At 46.2% G+C, this 19,560-nt stretch overlaps 1 protein-coding gene across 1 annotated transcript in view; it reads right to left on the bottom strand.

The window, feature by feature from the left end:
• Positions 1-19,560, bottom strand: part of PIEZO2 (piezo type mechanosensitive ion channel component 2) — a 262,558-nt gene that overhangs the window by 67,572 nt on the left and 175,426 nt on the right. The window contains exons 8-16 of the mRNA XM_040264615.1: positions 15,332-15,494; positions 12,714-12,833; positions 9,537-9,575; positions 8,447-8,585; positions 7,274-7,422; positions 4,593-4,823; positions 3,829-3,952; positions 2,141-2,421; positions 972-1,120 (exon numbers count right to left, since the gene is read on the bottom strand). Coding sequence (XP_040120549.1) covers positions 972-1,120; positions 2,141-2,421; positions 3,829-3,952; positions 4,593-4,823; positions 7,274-7,422; positions 8,447-8,585; positions 9,537-9,575; positions 12,714-12,833; positions 15,332-15,494 — 1,395 coding nt within the window. The remainder of the gene's footprint in view (positions 1-971; positions 1,121-2,140; positions 2,422-3,828; positions 3,953-4,592; positions 4,824-7,273; positions 7,423-8,446; positions 8,586-9,536; positions 9,576-12,713; positions 12,834-15,331; positions 15,495-19,560) is intronic.

The raw sequence follows: 19,560 nt of genomic DNA, 5'->3' as shown, positions 1-19,560 counted from the left end.
GGACTCAGACTCCCTCTGGCTTCCAGGTAATATTCAGGTGCATAAGAGTGTCTGGCTCAGGCAAGGTGCTCGGCTCTATGCTTCCTCCTCTGGACACTTGGCGCTATGCCCAGTCCTGGTTTGATTTCCAAAGGAATTTAGGAGGTTTAGAGGAGCAGAGTAGAAAAGGCTAGAGTCCTGTCTATTTCATGCATGAGAAAGAGCTCATCACTGCTAGTTTCCATGGACAACCACTCCTTGAAAGTCTCTTGGACAGCAAGGGGATAAACCAGTCAATCCTAAAGGAAATCATCCCTGAATATTCATGGAAAGGACTGATGTCGAAGTTGAAGCTTCAAGTCTTTGCCCACCTGATGGGAAGCCCCAACTCACTGAAAAAGACCTTGAGGCTGGGAAAGATTGAGGGCAGGAGGAGAAGGGGATGAGAGAGGATAAGATGGTTGGATGGCATCACTGATTCAATGGGCATGAGTTTGAGCAAACTCCGGGAGATGGTGAAGGACAGGGAAGCCTGGTGTGCTGCAGTCCAGGGAGGGTTGCAAAGAGTCAGACACAACTGAGCAACTGAACAACAACTCCTTAGAATCTCAGCACTGGCTCCATCAGGGAGGGAGGCTGATGCTCTGTGTTACAAGCTTCTGGTTAGGAAGGGAGACCACACGACTGTGAGGAGCCAGGCAGGTGAGCTTCACATGAAGCACTAGAAAAAGCCATTTCATTAATAAGGGGCTGAGAATTTACTTTCCAGTCAATTCTAACTGAGTACCTATTATGTGTCAAAAGCTCAGGCCTAGGTCATGAGAAGCCCAAAAAACCAAGACCAAAGAGTTCTGTTCTGGAGGAACTCACAGCCAGTGATGACGTCAGGTTTTACTAAAACCTCCTTCCTGGCAAGGTGTTTGGAACAACACGCCCTCGCGACTTCACCCGGTGGGTCACTTTCCACCCTGCTCTCCAGCACAGTTACTTACTTTTCTTTTTTCAGTCCAGTCATGTTTTGCCACAAGCCTGGGAAGTTTTCAAACTGATATGTGTATATAAAGATAAGCACCAGCATTGTGTAGATAACCACCGACATCCAGAAGTACTTCAGGATCCGCCTCCACCATTCATAGTGCACCTGTGAGTCAGAGGGTGAACAACAAATCAGGAAAAAGCATGCTAGTGGAACACTCACAAAAATACCTCTCCATTCAACAAAAACAGGTGATTCCATTCACACATGTCTGAAAGCAAAGTCAAGTTCATTTTCAGTTTTTGAGGCTGTGTTGCTCATAGAGTTGGGACAACGCAGATTGGAATCTGAGGGCTTCCCTTGTGGCTCAGATGGTAAAGAACCCGTCTGCCAATACAGGAGATGTGGGTTCGATCCCTGGATCAGGAAGATCCGTGGAGAAGGAAATGGCAACCCACTCCAGTATTTTTGCCTGGAGAATCCCACGGAAAGAGGAGCATGGCGGCTACAGTCATTAGGGTCACAGTCAGACACAACTGAAGCAACTTGGCACGCGTGCACGTTGTGTTAGTTTCAGGTGTATAGCAAAGTGATTCAGCTATAGGTATTATATATATATAATATATAGATAGATTCTTTTCTTTCATAGGTTATTACAAAATCTGGGTATAGTTCCCTATGTTATTCTGTAGGTCTTTGTCTATCTCTTTTATAGACAGTAGTGTGTATATGTTAATCTCAAATTCCAATTTTATCCCTACTCCCACTTTCCCTTTAGGTTAATGATAAGTCTGTTCTCTATGTCTGCAGGTCTGTTTCTGTTTTGGAAATAAGCTAATTTGTGCTGTACTTTAGATTCCACCTGTCAGTGATGTCCTATGGTATTTGTCTTTCTCTGTCTGATTTACTTCACCTAGTATGATCATCTCTGGGTCCATCCATGTTGCTGCAAATGGCACTGTTTCATTCTTTTTATGGTTAAGCAATAGTACATCGTATAAATATACCACATCTTTATCCCTTCATCTGTACAAGACAAGGAAGCCACCCTAACCAATTTTCTTCATCGACCGCTTTACGTGATGTGTTCGTGAGGTCACAGTAACTCGGAGCCTCGCTGAAGGAAGCTCAGGCATACCCCTGGACAGAGGCGAGGATGGCGACCCGGCGGCCACAAGCACCCACCTGATACAGGGCCACACAGAAGAGGAAGAGCACCATGTAGATGATCTTGTACATCACGATTTTACCCTCGAAGCTGACGAAGAAGAACATCCCCCCGCAGACGTAGATCCAGTACTTGATGAACAGGGCCACCACCAGCTTCCCCAGCACCTTCATCACATCCTGCTCGTCGGCCTCGTCCTCGTCCTCCTCCTCTCTCCGCTCCGGCGGCTCCTCCTTCGGCTCCTCTCCTTCCTCCTCCTCCGGAGCCTCACTGTCTACCTGTGCATCCTGTTCATCACCTTCAAGACAGAAGACGCTGCTGTTACGAGGAGCTGGTCCCTGGACCAGAACCACACGCTCTTACCCACGTGAGGTGGGTGCCACACACTCTAGGCATTACCGTACGATTTAAAAGAATTTTAGACAGTTCTAATAAACAAGGTAGAATTTATAGAACTAATCATAGTTCACTTTCCTAACCTTCCTGAAACATAAAAGAAACACATTTTGTAATACTTTTATACAAGCTTTTCATAACACCTATTTCACTTGCATTGTACACTAGCTATAATTACTGTACGATCAAGAGAAATAAACAGACAACAATAACACAAACCAAACTAACTCTGACAATTTCAGATTCTGACTGCAGTGTGCCTCTAGCAGTCTTTTATTGAATCTGGGTTATTGGTAATAATGTTAACCAGAAAGTATGATTTTATAGAATGAAAAAATTGAGTCAAAGCCAAATATAATTTAAATTGGGTTTCAGGACTAATTATAATTTAACTAAATTTAAAATAGGCATTGGAAGTAAAAGCTCATTTGGTCTTACTTTAAAATATGCTAACATATAGGACTCATCTTTGTGGTCCTAAGGTGACCTATCATTTTAATAACTTATTCAAATGACCAGGAGATCCACAGAGTGAGGGGAATGCACATGGGGTGAGAGGTCAGAGTGACTGTTGATCTTAAGTGAACTGTTCTTTACATAAAGTAATTGGTGAATTTAATCACTGGGTTAACAGACATCCAAACTCAAATAGTCAAGATTCAAACCTTAAAGACTTTTGTTGCTGAAAAACAACGAATGTTTAGGTCTAAATGAGAAACTATAAGAAAAAGATGAGTTGGTTTTCTCCTGCTGACAGGGTTAATCTGAAGGTTACCAGCCCTGCCTCTGAGAACATTTACGGCTTCCTTTTCAGACAATGCTACAAGCCTCACTAATGGTCTCCAAGCTGTTCTATGAGCATTACATTTTATTGTATTTATTGGCGCATCCACGCAGGTAGGGAGCAAGTGACTCTCATTTGACCCATGGAGTGGGGTCTAAAACTACAGAAGGTGTCATCAAAACATTATCTTCCTTTTTTTTTTTTTGACTTTGTGGTACATTTGTTTTTGAAAAGGCAAGAGGATTTGAATTTGGGAGATCTGAGTCATTCTCTTGGTACTAACACTCAAGAAGCTGTGACCTTCGAGGACCCATGGAATGCCCTCCAGTGGGGATCACTTTTGTGTGTATAAATGACCCAGGGTCTTTGCAGCTCCAGTGGACGCCCATGTGGGCAGGAACTCAGCTCTGGGACGTGGTCATCTATCCGCTCACATCCACGCCTGGCCTCCTTCTGGTCTGGGGCAGAGCCTCCAGGGATGTCCTCTAGGGCCCTTCTTCCAGTCACACTGCATGCACTAATTACCTTTTTCTTCATTTTCCTGACTTCCGATTTTGACCTCAGACAGAAGAGCTTCCTTTTCTTGGAGAGCTTTCTGCTCTGTGAGGTGTTGTCTCAGCAGCAGCCAGAATGTGATGGTGAACAGAATCTGGAAGGAGACAATAGGGATCAGAGCATCACGCCTCAGAAGTGTAAGCATGTTCAACCACGACTATGTTTCCCTGACATTCAGAGGGAGCACGCTGCATAAGCCCATCCACTCAAGACAGTCAGGCACCCACTACATTGCATCTGAAAGTTGCCAGGTTTTAAATCTCCCTTCCTGAGGATGCTGGCATGTGGTCCAGTGCCAGAGGTGCCTTCAGGCCTAGGACGCTCCAGGAAGAGGCACAGGACCACCTGGGCTGGAAACTGACGTGGCCAGGGGTCTCCTTACTGCCTGGGACCTCAGCACAAGTAGAAGAGGAAGATGTATTTCTTCTATGAGCCCCGTTACATCTACAGTGTTCCTTATTTTGAAGAAATCCACAGAAATGGGGGAAAAAGAACATTTCATCCCAGCAGAGTCCCTGAATCCTCCCATTCTTTTCTGGAAGCTGAAGGGGTAGTTTTTCTAAGTGCCCACACGTTTATATTAACATTTTCTTGAGGGTAAGAGAAAAAAATAATGATTTCAAGGAGCACCGAATTCTTAGAACCTGCTTTTGCACATTCCTGCTTGGATATGACTGTTTTGATTACTGTTGTTTTGTCTGAATGCCCTGCCCCATTTACCCCTGCCCACTTACCTTGGAGGCAAGCTCCCCCGGCTCCTTCTTTTCTAAGAAACCCGGGACCTTTTTAATCTCGGGGAGCTCGAAGCTCCATATGTACTGCAGTATGAGCAGCAGGTTTCCATAGACAACCATGAAGGGGGAGCTGATCATGGCATACTTCCTCCGGTTGCGGATCATCCACAGAGTGCAGGACCAGATGAGCAGCACGAAGGTCAGCCAGCTGTGGTAGGTGATGCTCCAGGCCTCCAGGGGGGAAGGGCAAGAAAGCGGGGCGGTCAGTATATGATACAGTCCCCACTCTGCTGAGTTAGACGTGGTCTACAAGGAAAAGTTCAGTGACATTCACACTAGGGGGGAGGATCATGGTGAAACTGTGGGGAAAACGTCACAGCTGCATAGGGATGAAGCAGGCAGCAAGGCTGCCCTGTGAGCCGACACTGCCCTCAACCTCCTTGGAAGGAAGAGGGTCAAGCGAGGGTGGGGACGGCTTCACTCTGTGCCCTTTGCCCTTCAGCCCAGATGTCTTGCTTTTCACTGGATTTGCTGGATGAAACACAACCCTAAGTGCTTCCTCCTCCATTCTTCTAAATCAGCTTGGGATCGGCTATTTTTCCCGGGTGCTGGGTGAGTGTGGCCAAGCTGGGCTCAGACATGGAAGCTGCGGGACCACAGGGTCAGCAGATAAGCTGGCTTCAAGGGTCCCCTTAGCTGACCCACCAGGAAGACAAATATGATAGGAATCAGGGAATTGCCAGGAGGAGGTGTCAGGTGTCTGCACCCCAGTAGTAAAGCCAGGCTAATGGAGAGCCCAGCCTCAGCTTCTGTCCTGTATGGGGCAGGACATCCTCCAGTCACACCAAACCCTGGCAGACCTAGAACTCTTCTCAAAGGGCAGCTTCCAGAATATTCTAGAAAGTCAGGCTCATGAATATCATTAACCTCAAGAAATCTATCCTCTTTTACCATAATCTGCAGTACCAAATTTCTGTGAAAAGGCCTCTGTGACAATCTAGAAGGGTGGGATGGGGTGGGAGGTGGGTGGGAAATTCAAAAGGGAGGGAACATATGCATACCTACGGCTGATTCATGTTGATGTATGGCAGAAACCAATACAATGTTGTAAAGCAATTATCCTCCAATTAAAAATACATAAATGTATTTAAAAAAATTTTTCTAGTTGAGGTTGAGTTCAATCATATTCCTATCAGGAATTTCAAGGGTTATTGCAAAATCTGAAATGTTTTATGTCTGTTTTGCTTCTGGAAAGCAGATAAGTATTGAGATAAATAAGATAAATGAATGAAGTCAGCACAGAACAAATACTTCCTCTCAGCAACCTGCAAATGTGTCCTAAATCAAAGCTAGTTTTTTAAAGTACAGAGTTATTTAAAATTGTTGTTTAAAACATACAAAAATTTAAAAATGGAAATTAAAACTGCTTTTATTAAAATTAAGTGAGAAACTGAGAGCTTTTATTAAGTCATGAATTATTTTCATGAAAAATAGTATTCCTTGGAAATGGTGCTATCAAAGTGGTAGTCGCTCAGTTGCATCTGACTTTTTGTGACCCCAAGAACTGTAGCCCTCCAGTCTCCTCTGTTCATGGAATTTTCCAGGCGAGAATACTAGGGTGGGTAGTCATTCCCTTCTGCAGGGGATCTTCCCAACCTAGGGATCAAACTTGGGTCTCTTGCATTGCCAGCAGATTCTTTACCACTGAGCCACCAGAGGTCAGTAATAGTTAATACCTTTATCCCAGAACAAAATTCAGATCTGACCTTGCCACTTTTGTGTGGATGACCCAGGAGAGTAATCTGCACAGATATTATAATTCCAGGAGAATTTTTTTTTCCCTGTACACTATTCCTGTTTGGATGAAAAAGGGAGGAAAACAAATTGGGAACGTTTTGTTAAGCTTCTCTCATTTTTAAGGCCTCAGTCACACACAACCCTCAGTTGTTGGGGGATAGAATCTGCTTCACGTTCTTTCTTGTGTGCAGTTCTGGGATCATCTGAAGGTATGGAGTATTCGCACTGTGTGTTTTTGAATAAAGACGCCTATCATCCTAATAGACCCGGCTGCTTAGGACTGCCCTAAAAAGAAGAGATCTGCTGTGATTAAAAGTCTGCTGCCGAGGGGAGCTTCCAGGGAAGATGGTCACAACTGGAAAATGCTCTTGGGGACTCAGTGTTTGGTGCTCAGGCTGGTAAGCATTTGTTCCAGTTCAAATGTAATAGTCTCACTCAAATCCAAGATGTGACTATAACCCTCATCATCTGAGAGAAATAAAAGTGGCCTTTGTTAACTGTGAACACCTTCAAAGCCACTTAGAAAAACTACCGACATGTCCTTTTAAATCCAAAAAACAGGGGGCAGTCTGATTTGATAGGTTAATCTGAGAGACAGGTATTAATATTTAAAATCAGGCTAAGTGGCATAGAGGAGGACATGGTTTTGAAATCTATAGTATAAAGGTCCTATGAAAAATTAACAGAAGCAGCCATTGTCTGCCAAGACATTAGGAAGATGAAGTTGCGCTGGTGGGAGGAGGCAGTGGGGCTTGGAGCCAGCGGGGCTTGGAGCCAGCGGGGCTTGAGCACCGTCCATCCTGCCAGCGCTAACGTTATCCCAAGGACAGAGCAAGGTGTGGGGTGGAATCTGAGCAGAAGTCGGGACTCTGGCGCATACGCACCATCATGGCGATGAGGGCACAGATGTAGCTCTGTTTCATGATAAACTGGAACACAGACACCATGGCGTGCACTTTGACACTCCTCTTCTCCTCCCGGCTCCGCTCCTCCTCAAACTCTTCTTTCTCATCATCATCTTCCTCCTTCTTTTCTAGAGGGACAGATTATTTTATATAACAATTTATGCACATAGGTGAATTTCATAAAGCATCCCAAGCACAAATTTGTCCTCTCTAGTAACAAGCAGCTCTCTTTCAACAGGATTGTTGTATGCTAAGTCATTCTATCATGTCTCTTTGTGACCCCATGGGCTGTAGCCCACCAGGTTCTTTTGTCCATGGGATTCTCTCTGCAAGAATACTGGAGTGGGGTGCCATTTCCTCCTCCAGGGGATCTTCCTGACCCTGGGATCAAACCCACATCTCTTTCAACTCCTGCATTGGCAGGCGGATTCTTTATCACTAGTGCTTCAACAGGATAAACTGAGGGAAAAGGGAGAAAGGTCTAGTCAAAGTTTTGGGTCTCTTGATTTTCTTATTAGACAAAAAGAACTCTTCCAGAAAACATTCATACACTAACCAGCAAAACTATGGGCCGTGATAGTGGAATCAAATTACAAAAAGACTAAAACACAGATATGCATGTAGGTTTAATACTGCAAACAAGATGACTTGTTTCAAATAATATTTTGCCTTCTATTTTTCAAAGTTTATTCCCATTGTGCTCAGTCACTTCAGTCATGTCTGACTCTGCGACCATATGGGCTACAGCGCACCAGGCTTCTCTATCCATGGGATTCTCCAGGCAAGAATACTGGAGTGGGCTGCCATGCCCTTCTCCAGGAGATCTTCCCAACCTAGGGATCGAACCTGTGTCTCTTAGGTCTCCTGCATTGGCAGGCGGTTTTTTTTTTTTTTTTTTTTTTACCATGAGTGCCACTTGGGAAAACTTTGCTTCCATTAGGTCACTTATTTTGTACCAAGGACAGAATGCACAGAGCAGGATATAGGGGCAAAATCTAGGCAGAATCTAAAGAAATGGACTTCATTAGACTGACTGTGGAAGGAAAACACCCCTCCTAGAGATGAAAAGGAAAGAGAACCACATCCGATGAAGGATAAACCAAAGACAAGAGATGCTGAGCTCTGCAGGCCGCGGTCCCACAGGCTCCTTACCGGGGGAGGCAGTGGCGGGCTCCCAGCGGTACTGCGGCGTGGAGTACAGGTCAGCCTTAGCGGGGCCATTCTCCAGTGGGAGGCTGGGGTGGATGGTGTGGTAGTCCACAGGGTTGCCATTCACAGTCACCAGCAGGCCCTGCCGGGGGTGTGGGGCAAAGGCAGGTGGGACAGCAGCTCTGGTTTCCCGCACAGACCCCCCTCTTCTGCTCTGCTAGGTGGGCACACTGGACGCTGCAGAGCCGAGGGGAAGCTGAGCACTGTGGGCAGTGATGCCTGCCAGCAAGACAGCTCTGCTTGCCCTCCAAACCCAGCCCCACAGAGTCACACAGGACAAGGCAAATCTGAGCGGGCCCACTTCTACTGCATCCATGCTGTGCGCCCTGCTCTCCATGTGAAGCGTGAAGCCTGGAAAGGCTACAGAGGGCTCAGGGCCTGCTCTGGTCTCCTCCAGCCTCAGCTCCCAGCCCGCCTCCAGCTACAGGATCTCCAGACAGACTGGGTTCTGGCCTGGAGCTGGGCCTGCCCTCCCCCCTCCCCCCACCCCAGCCTGATCCCACCTGCCCCACACCCCACGTGGCCCTCGGGACGAGCAAAGTCTCAGGTTAGCTACAACCCTACGGTCTCTCCCTGACACTGCAGCCTGCAACTTCCATGTTGTAGCATCTCGTACACTAAATACATTCTCCTACTTTTTCTCTCTGGTCTCTTTGGCTTTATGATTTTTTATTTATGCAGATACATATAAACATAGACATGCACACATACACATGTGTGTCCACAGATGTGTAAGACTTTCTACTCAAACCATAGAACAGGCATATCTGCAAAGCAGAATGCCTTTTGAGAAAAAGCCCTCCAACGTGGCTTTTTAAAAGTTTAAATACGTTTTATATGTTTATACTCGATCTCATGTTATATGAGTCAATGTTTTAACAGCAATAAATCAGATATAATTTCTACAAAATAGTATTCAAAAACGTATGAAAATTTTATAGAGCATTAAACTACACTCAGAGGAGCTAATTCCATTTATGTGCCCTTTCCATCACTGACGCGTGCAGAAATGAGAATTCTAGGGTATACTAACGTCGGACGGCTTGTAGTCATCCTGAGTCATGGATAAAAGCTGCAAAAGGAATACAGGACAGCAGGTTAATATGTGAGCAGAAAGCGATGTGATCTTTACACACAGCTACAAAGTCTCAGCACACATGCACTCGATCTTTCAGCCAGGAGCATGCAAGTGTGTTAACATCACAGTGCAAAACATAAAGGGACAATGATGCAGCTGGAGGCTGCTGTTTATTGTAACCATTTCCAGTTTCTGACGCTGTCTTTCATCACAATAAACAAGCAGTCACTAACCACATGACTGGAAAAGCTGATGTTGTTTTTCAAGTGTTTTGTTCTCACAGAATTGCTGCTTGGTTTTAGATTTCTAAGACCCTTTGAGATATCTGTAGGATTCTGAAAGTGTTGACTTTTCAAGGAACTGAAGTTTCATAATAAAGAAAATTTGACTTGTACAGATTGGCATTAAGATTTGCGTACTGTCCACAACAAAAGGATTATGACATGGCTGTGACTTTCAGCTGTATTAGAGGTAGGGGGTCCAATTTCCCCAATAACAAGCATCTGCTGAACTAGCGGTTCTTTCACTTTTTGGGTCAGAACTTGCTTCAGTTCAGTTCAGTCGCTCAGTCATGTCCAACTCTTTGCGACCCCATGAATCGCAGCACGCCAGGCCTCCCTGTCCATCACCAACTCCCGGAGTTCACTCAGATTCATGTCCATCGAGTCAGTGATGCCATACAGCCCATCTCATCCTCTGTCGTCCCCTTCTTCTCCTGCCCCCAATTCCTCCCAGCATCAAAGTCTTTTCCGATGAGTCAACTCTTCGTAGGAGGTGGCCAAAGTACTGGAGTTTCAGCTTTAGCATCATTCCTTCCAAAGAAATCCCAGGACTGATCTCCTTCAGAATGGACTGGTTGGATCTCCTTGCAGTCCAAGGGACTCTCAAGAGTCTTCTCCAACACCACAGTTCAAAAGCATCAATTCTTTGGCACTCAGCCTTCTTCACAGTCCAACTCTCACATCCATACACGACTACTGGAAAAACCATAGCCTTGACTAGCCGGACTTTAGTCGGCAAAGTAATGTCTCTGCTTTTGAATATGCTATCTAGGTTGCTCATAACTTTTCTTCCAAGGAGTAAGCGTCTTTTAATTTCATGGCTGCAGTCACCATCTGCAGTGATTTTGGAGCCCCCCAAAATAAAGTCTGACACTGTTTCCCCATCTGTTTCCCATGAAGTGATGGGACCGGATGCGATGATCTTCATTTTCTGAATGTTGAGCTTTAAGCCAACTTTTTCACTCTCCTCTTTCACTTCCATCATGAGGCTTTTTAGTTCCTCTTCACTTTCTGCCATAAGGGTGGTGTCATCTGCATATCTGAGGTTATTGATATTTCTCCTGGCAATCTTGATTCCAGCTTGTGTTTCTTCTAGTCCAGCGTTTCTCATGATGTACTCTGCATATAAGTTAAATAAGCAGGGTGACAATATACAGCCTTGATGTACTCCTTTTCCTATTTGGAACGAGTCTGTTGTTCCATGTCCAGTTCTAACTGTTGCTTCCTGACCTGCATACAGATTGGTCTTAAAAATCACTGAAGATCCTGAAGACTTTTACTTATGAGAGTCATACCCATCAATATCTATTGTGCTAGAAATTAAAATTGCAGCATTAAAAATATTCATTTGTTCATTCATTAAAAATTTGCTTCACATGAATAATTTTATCTAAATAGTTATCTTTAAAAAAATAGTGAAAAGAATGGTGTTGTCTTATTAAAATATGCTTTTGCATATCTTTAATGTTGGGCTCAAAAGACCACTCCATTTATTTTCCAGTAATTATCTGCCAAAAGCTCATGCCTGAACCCCCCAAACTGTCCATCAGCTGTTCTTGCACGTAGACCTCTGGTACATGGATGGCAGCTGGGTCCACTTGCCAGCCAAGCACTTCTCCTCCTTGAGGGATCAGGACTTCAGGGGGTCTTCCACTGATGCCACTCAGAATATTAAAAAAGCGTGTGCCCCACGGTTGAGATTTAAGAAAAGCAAAGACCATTTCTGGTTTATCAAGAATATTCTTAAGTGGAACTGACCTTTCTGTTTTGTTTCCTGTGTACATGTGGCCATCAGGTTCGTGCTGCTGCCATGGCTGGAGCTCTTGTACCATCAGAGCAAGTGTCAGCACAGCCGAAAGGCAGATCTCTTAAATGTTGTTACAAAAATTGTTTCGAGCCCGTGGATCACAGGAAGGGTCTTGGGAGTCCCCAGCCATGGTCCACGGCCCTCACCTTGGAAGTTGTCATGTTGTCTGCATGGATATCATGGCTTAGTGACCTGAGCAGGACAGTCTGGCACGTGTGTGATGGGACAAAAGGGCTCCAGGACACTAGACGTCTCTGGGCACCACGGCTGCTCCTCCAGGCTGCAGTACCCTGAGAAGTTCATTCACTGTCCCCCATCTCTCGGCCCTCAACAGGCAGGTGCACACATAGGACCACGTGTCTTAAAGAAACTCTGCCACTGAGTCAATCAGAGAATCTCCTGCTTGATTCCTAATATGACCGCACCAGAGAAGTGTGAGCATCTGTGGTCCCCACATTGCAAATGGGTCACTGTAACAAGTCAGTGGCTGGGGCATGGTGAAAATAGTGAACAAATGGTGAAAAGCTTAAGAATCACCCAGCCGTGCTCTCGGCCCTGGTGCCCACACTGTGCCCCTGACTCAGGGAGGGGCTCCCTCTTCATGTCCACGGAGACTGGCTGGTGTCCCCTGAGTGGCTGTGTGAGCGGTCGTGGTCCCCACGGCGGCCGACCCAACACAGAATCACTCTCCACAGCGCATCCCAGCACCTGGGCTGTCACTGCCCAGGGCCAGAGATCGCTTTGGTTTTTTTTGTTTTGTTTTGCTTTAAAGACAAAATTATCTTTAAAAATTAAGACCATTCTCTCTCTCTGGGATTGAGAGGCTTCAGGAGGAAGCACTGAACTGTAAAAGGTTGGGTCTGACAGAGCCTGGGATTTCCTTTCCAAGCACTGGGCTCCCATGTCTGACCTTAACCTTCACCATCAAACAGCCCCCGTAAACTGAGCAATCTGGCTTTGCACGTGGACTCACGTGGCCTGTATTCAGCAATATGATAAAAAGCAGAAAATAAACGAGAGACAACCCCTGTCCTGGCAACTTACTTTTCTCTCGTCCGTGGGATAGTGGGTCGCGTACCACAGGCTCCGCCTCCTCTCGGCCGTGATGGGTGCGGGGCTGCAGGCCAGGGCTCTGTCCTCCTCCTTGGTCCTCTCTTCCTGCACCTGAGACACAGAATAACCCACAGGACAGCCCTGCTTCCGGAGCAGGTCCCTCAGCAGCCCAGGAGCCCAGACAGGGCTGCTCGTCTCTGCCCCCGCGTGTTGATCTCCTAAAGTAACGTACACCCTACACGGGCTTTCATCCAGACGCTTCACAAATGGCCAAAAGCCCACCCTGTAAACGCAGAGACAGCAGACTTGCTTGTGAATTATAGGAACGGTGCCCATGCTCCGTTAGGAGCATCCATGTATGTTCTGACCTGCAGGGGGAGGGCCGTGCAAGGTCCACAGAGGCCACAACTGCACATGGAACCTGCCAGGGGACTCTTATGAAAGAGACATTCACTAAAGGCAGAACCATCTAGAGCTTACACGCAACATTAAGCAAAAACACAGCTACTGCCTAACACTGCCACTCGCCTAATTGAACCTTGGCCTAAATCAGACAGTCAGTCCAGGAGAGATGGAGAGAGAGAGGAAGGATCAGTACACACTTGGTGGTTTCCCATGAAAGGGGGCTTACACGCACTGATCTTCGGGCAGAAGGAGAGCGCTCAGGGTTGCTGCCAATTCCCGGGGTCTGACATCCACACAGAGTACTAGACCCCAGGGAGCCCGAGTCTTACATTCAGCTCCAGACACTTGCTCCTCTCTTTCTCAAACTTACATCATAGACTTTTACTGCAGAACTCATGTTTTTCATGAAACCTACCAGGCCACCTGGAATCATGATATTAATACAACCAGGCACCTGCCCTCCATCACCACCTTGGTGAGGAAGTCCTGAGTGCCAGCCCCATTTAAAACACTGACCCCCAAGGGTCGACCTGGTATGAATGAGACCCTGCTCTGCACACACCCGCAGACGCTGTAGGGTAGGGCCTGCTGTGGACCGTGTGGCCTGGCATGTGGCCTGTCCTTCCCACTCTCTGCCTTCCCTGGTTCCTGGACAGCCTGGGGCCAAGGAGGTCAAGAGTCTCCGGGGCCCGAGAGGCTGGAACAGCCCAGCAGCTCCTGCCTGAAGCACCAAGGGAAAGCCAGGGGCACTGGGACTCTTACGAACCCGAAGGCATTAAGGTCATTTCCATCACTGCCTAAGACGTAGTTCAGAGTACTTCTCACATTTTAACTTCTTTCGCACCGTTGTATGTGTGCGTCTACATGTACCGATACCTGTGTGTTTGTGCAGGAAGGAAGTGCAGCAACACTGTAAGGGGTTTACTGGCGCCCTCATATCTTAGAAGAGACTCGGAGGAAAAGGTAACCAAGGTGACTGGGACTCTTTGTGAGCCTGGAATCATCCTGTCACCACTGCCATCTCAGGGTCCAGGGAAAGTGAGACCTGAGACCCCTGTAAACAGGACGCCTGTACTGTGGGCCAGGGTGAGGGTCCCTACACACAGGGAGGCAGGCAGATCCCCAGCAAACAAGGATGCCTGTGCCTCGACTGCTCACATATTTGGGGGCTGCCTTTCTTCTTGTAAAATGTTCAGCCCCTCACCTCCTCTGGGCCGATGCTCTACCTGTGGCCCCAGGCTGGGGTCTGAGATGCTGGCTCGTTCTCAGTACACACTGGTAGCCTAGCTGCTGACCGCATGGATGGGGCTGGAGGGGAGCAGGTGCCAGCCTGGGATCTCACCTTTGCCCCCATCCCAGCATCCCCTACCCCGCTCGGCACGTGGCCGTGAGGTGTTGCATAGCAGCCCCGTCTATGCCACCTGTCTCCCTCACAGCTGAACTTCTCATAGTCATTTTGGGAGAACGAAAGGGACTGAAGTTGCTGTCACTGAAAAGGAAAAGAAAGGGACCACAAGCTGTCCTCCCTGATGGTGCCCCAACATACCACATTCTACGAATAACCCCACAGGGAACAGCCCAGTCCTCAGCCCTGTCCTTTGACCCTAGGGGTTACTGCACTACCGAGAGTGGGGACATCCCCATCATATCATCAGAGGTCAGAGGTCTAAGCTTTAGGAAACTCCAGTCGCCATGACAACAGTCTGGGTGGTCAGTCCCCATCATATCATCAGTGGTCAGAAGTCTAAGCTTTAGGAAACTCCAATCGCCATGACAACAGTCTGCGTGGTCAGAGACCCTTGCATTGTCAGCGAACATGGGCTTGAATCTGATTTCTACTGTTCATCAAGTGCGTGATTTACCTCTCTACCCTTGGTCTCCTCATCTCTAAGATGGGTACAGCATCTGTATGTAAACAGCCCAGCACCTGGCCTGGCAACTAGTGAGTGCTCAATGAAAACGAGGCTTCACTGCCCTCACCACCAGCCCTCTGAGCAGCCTGGGGGATGCTAACACAGGGAAGCTGGTCTTTGATCTGATAGAATCTGTACTTGCTTAGGGCTCTGTGTGGAAAGAAAACACTCTGATAAGAACACTATAGTTATTTCAGGATATACTACAGTCAGCAGTTGATAGGAACGAACCCTTTCCCCGGAGTCTCCTGCTACTTTGCAGACAAGACCATGAAAACTTCTGGTCCTTACAACGGGCTCCTGCAGCCAGATTCGGATCAGAGTGGCCAGCGTGTAGTACATCACCAGCAGGACGATAGGGTTGGCGTGGTGGTACCAGGACAGGTCGGGGTTGGCAATGATCTTCCATGTGCTGGAACAGTCCGTCTGAATGACTGATTTGATACCAAACAACCTGTTTAAAAACAAAGAGAAATATTAAAAAGATGCAACAAAGATCTGGCTCTGATCCACAGAATACAACCAGCTTGTCTGACACATTCATGAGCTGTGCTGTGCTTAGTCGCTCAGCTGTGTCTGACTCTTTGTGACCCCATGGACTGTAACCCACCAGGCTCCTCTGTCTATGGGATTTTCCATGCAAGAATACTGGAGTGGGTTGCCATGCCCTTATCCAGGGGATCATCCGAATCCAGCAATTGAACCTGGGTCTCCAGCATTGCAGCATTACTGTCTGAGTCATCGGGGATGCCCCATATATAATATATGCATCTTTAAATCATACATTTGTATGTTTGTCAGTTCAGTCAGTTCAGTTCAGTCGCTCAGTCGTGTCCAACTCTTTGCGACCCCATGAATCGCAGCACGCCAGGCCTCCCTGTCCATCACCATCTCCCGGAGTTCACTCAGACTCACGTCCATCGAGTCCGTGATGCCATCCAGCCATCTCATCCTCGGTCGTCCCCTTCTCCTCCTGCCCCCAATCCCTCCCAGCATCAGAGTCCTTTCCAATGAGTCAACTCTTCTCATGAGGTGGCCAAAGTACTGGAGTTTCAGCTTTAGCATCATTCCTTCCAAAGAAATCCCAGGGTTGATCTCCTTCAGAATGGACTGGTTGGATCTCCTTGCAGTCCAAGGGACTCTCAAGAGTCTTCTCCAACACCACACTTCAAAAGCATCAATTCTTCGGCACTCAGCCTTCTTCACAGTCCAACTCTCACATCCATACATGACTACTGGAAAAACCATAGCCTTGACTAGATGGACCTTAGTCGGCGAAGTAATGTCTCTGCTTTTGAATATACTATCTAGGTTGGTCATAACTTTTCTTCCAAGGAATAAGCGTCTTTTAATTTCATGGCTGCAGTCACCATCTGCAGTGATTTTGGAGCCCCCCAAAATAAAGTCTGACACTGTTTCCACTGTTTCCCCATCTATTTCCCATGGAGTGATGGGACCAGATGCCATGATCTTTGTTTTCTGAATGTTGAGCTTTAAGCCAACTTTTTCGCTTTCCTCTTTCACTTTCATCATGAGGCTTTTTAGCTCCTCTTCACTTTCTGCCACAAGGGTGGTGTCATCTGCATATCTAAGGTGATTGATATTTCTCCCGGCAATCTTGATTCCAGCTTGTGTTTCTTCCAGTCCAGCGTTTCTCATGATGTACTCTGCATATAAGTTAAATAAGCAGGGTGACAATATACAGCCTTGACGTACTTCTTTTCCTATTTGAAACCAGTCTGTTGTTCCATGTCCAGTTCTAACTGTTGCTTCCTGACCTGCATACAGATTTCTCAAGAGGCTGGTTAGGTGGTCTGGTATTCCCATCTCTTTGTATGTTTGTGTATGTATAAAATTCATACCAACATTACCCAGATGGCCTTTCCTCTGGTTCAAAAATCTAGTTAATACTAAATCTTGGCACACTTATTAGAAGTTTATATCTAAACTGTCAATAAGTGTTTTCTTAATGTAGATTTCTAATATATAATCAGATATGATTATATAACGGGAAATTGTGTAAATGTGATTCATTAAGAAGTTCATTTTATATGAATTTTTTTCTCAGAAATGACTCTACTAAGTGAATGACTCACTTTACATGTCAGGTGAGTCTCCCTGGAAAGCTTCAATCATTTGTAGCTTTTACATGTTAACTTCCTTTGACTTTGATGTCCCATTTTTTGCAGCTCTAAGGTTTTCCAAGACTATGAATTCTCCACTTGTAAAACCTCTCAGAGATATTGCAGTTATTATCATGAGGCCAGGGTGATATTAGTGACCATCCCCACCCCCACTCCTATCAGATTCCTGCTTCTCTTCCTCCTCCTCCTTGGCAGGGAGCACAACTGTCTCTCCACTCTCCATGGAGCACTTGCTTCGTGATTTTTCTCCCCTTCCAAAGCACTCCCAGCATTTGACAGCACGTGGTGGTTATGACTTGGCTAGGTGTTTGTTTCTCCTTGCACATGTTGGCAGATTTATAAAACCTCCACCTGTTTTCAGGTTCACTCCAGATCACATCTGCTGGTCTCTGGTAATACAGAAACCCAGCCATTTGCAGGAAATACAAAATACTGAAAATAACACCCCACTTAAAAACATTAAATTGTGGTAAAATACAGATAACATACCATGGGTTGGGAAGGTCCCCTGGAGAAGGGAACAGCTACCCACTCTAGTATTCTGGCCTGGAGAATTCCGTGGATTGTATAGTCCATGGGTTGCAAAGAGTTGGACACAACTGAGTGACTTTCTCCTTGCAATCTCCTATATGGATCTCATACATAACACAGAATCTATCATCTTACATTTTTAAGTGTACAGTATAGGGGTATTAACTGCATTTACACTGTTGTACAACCAATCCATAAACTTGTCATCTTGTAAAACTAAAACCCTGTCCCCATTAAACACTAAAACCCCACCCCATCTTCCCCCTTCCCCTTCTGCTCACCACCATCCTATCTTCTGTCTCCATCAAGATGATTATGCCACGCACCTGGTAGACTCTAAGTGGAATCACACAGTATCTGTTCCTTAGTGACTGTTTATCTCACTCAGTTCTCAAGGTTCATTCACTGGTGCAGCAAGTGTCAGAATTTCTTTCCTTTTGAAGGCTGAATAATATACCATTGTATGGATGGATCACATTTTCTTTATCCATTTCTCCAAGGATGGAGACTTACACCTTTTGGCTATTATAAGTTGCCATGAACACAGGTGTACAAATACCTTTTTAAGATCCCACTTTTGATATTTTGGCCATATACGCAGAAGTAGAATCGCTGGAGCATATGGTAGGTCTCTCTTTAATTGTTTGAGGAACCACTGTACTGTGGTTACAGTGGCTACAATCAGTTTATGTTCCCACCAACAGTGCACAGGGCTCCAATTTATGTACATCACTGCCATGTTTCAAGTTTTTTGATGGAGCCCTCCTTGCAAGCATGACCTTAGATACCACGCTTTTAATTTAGCCTTTTCTTTCAAGAGCTCAGAGATCTTTACGATCCGAGCCCTTCATACTGACACCTGGAGGCATATTCTCCAATCAAATACTCACTCACTAACCAGTTGACACAATATCTTTACAAAACTTCACCGAGAGATAGTCAAGAGGTGAATCTTATTTCAGGAGCTTTTTATTTGTAACTCTGAGTTTTTACCAAGAATCACTTTCTTTAGTCTGCAAAACACCCTTTACTATTAAAAAATATATATCCGTGTGTCATGAAGATCTGCTGGTGCCAAACACCGTCAGTTTCACCTGAGAACATCTTTATTTGACCTTTATTATACCAATGGCCCCCACTCCAGTACTCCTGCCTGGAAAATCCCATGGACAGAGGAGCCTGGTGGGCCGCAGTCCATGGGGTTGCGAAGAGTTGGACACGACTGAGCGACTTCCCTTTCACTTTTCACTTTCATGCATTGGAGAAGGAAATGGCAACCCACTCCAGTGTTCTTGCCCAGAGAATCCCAGGGATGGGAGAGCCTGGTGGGCTGCCGTCTATGGGGTTGCACAGAGTTGGACACGACTGAAGTGACTTAGCAGCAGCATACCTTTAGGTATATCGTATATACCTTTAGATATAAAATCACACCTTGATTTTTTTTTCCAGGAGAATGTGAAGGATGTTGTCCTCTTGCATTTAGACTGGTATAATTTCTGGTGAGAAGTCTGTGATTCCCTTTCACAAGATGTACTTTCTATTGTGATGCTGTTACTATTTTTCTCTATCATTGTTATTCACAATTTAATTGTACTGTGGCTTGGTGTGTCCAGCATCCTGCATTACGGGGTCACAGGGTGGGGCAGGTGGTGGGGACGACCCTTCAGAATGGGGAGCCACCAGCAGATGGGGACAGAACCTCCTCCTCTAAAACCCCATGGTGCAGTCAGCACAAGTAAAGGCCAAAAATCTAACTGCTGGCAGGTGGGAAACAGAATTAGTTTTACACATGAATAAAAGCAAGGACACGCTGTCAAGAAGGCAAGGCAGGTCAGATGTCCACAG

Source organism: Oryx dammah, unplaced genomic scaffold (genome assembly GCF_014754425.2).
Source record: "Oryx dammah isolate SB20612 unplaced genomic scaffold, SCBI_Odam_1.1 HiC_scaffold_22, whole genome shotgun sequence".
NCBI classification, from domain to species: domain Eukaryota; kingdom Metazoa; phylum Chordata; class Mammalia; order Artiodactyla; family Bovidae; genus Oryx; species Oryx dammah.
Note: the sequence above shows the minus strand (reverse complement) of the source record. Positions and strands in the feature narration are given on the sequence as shown.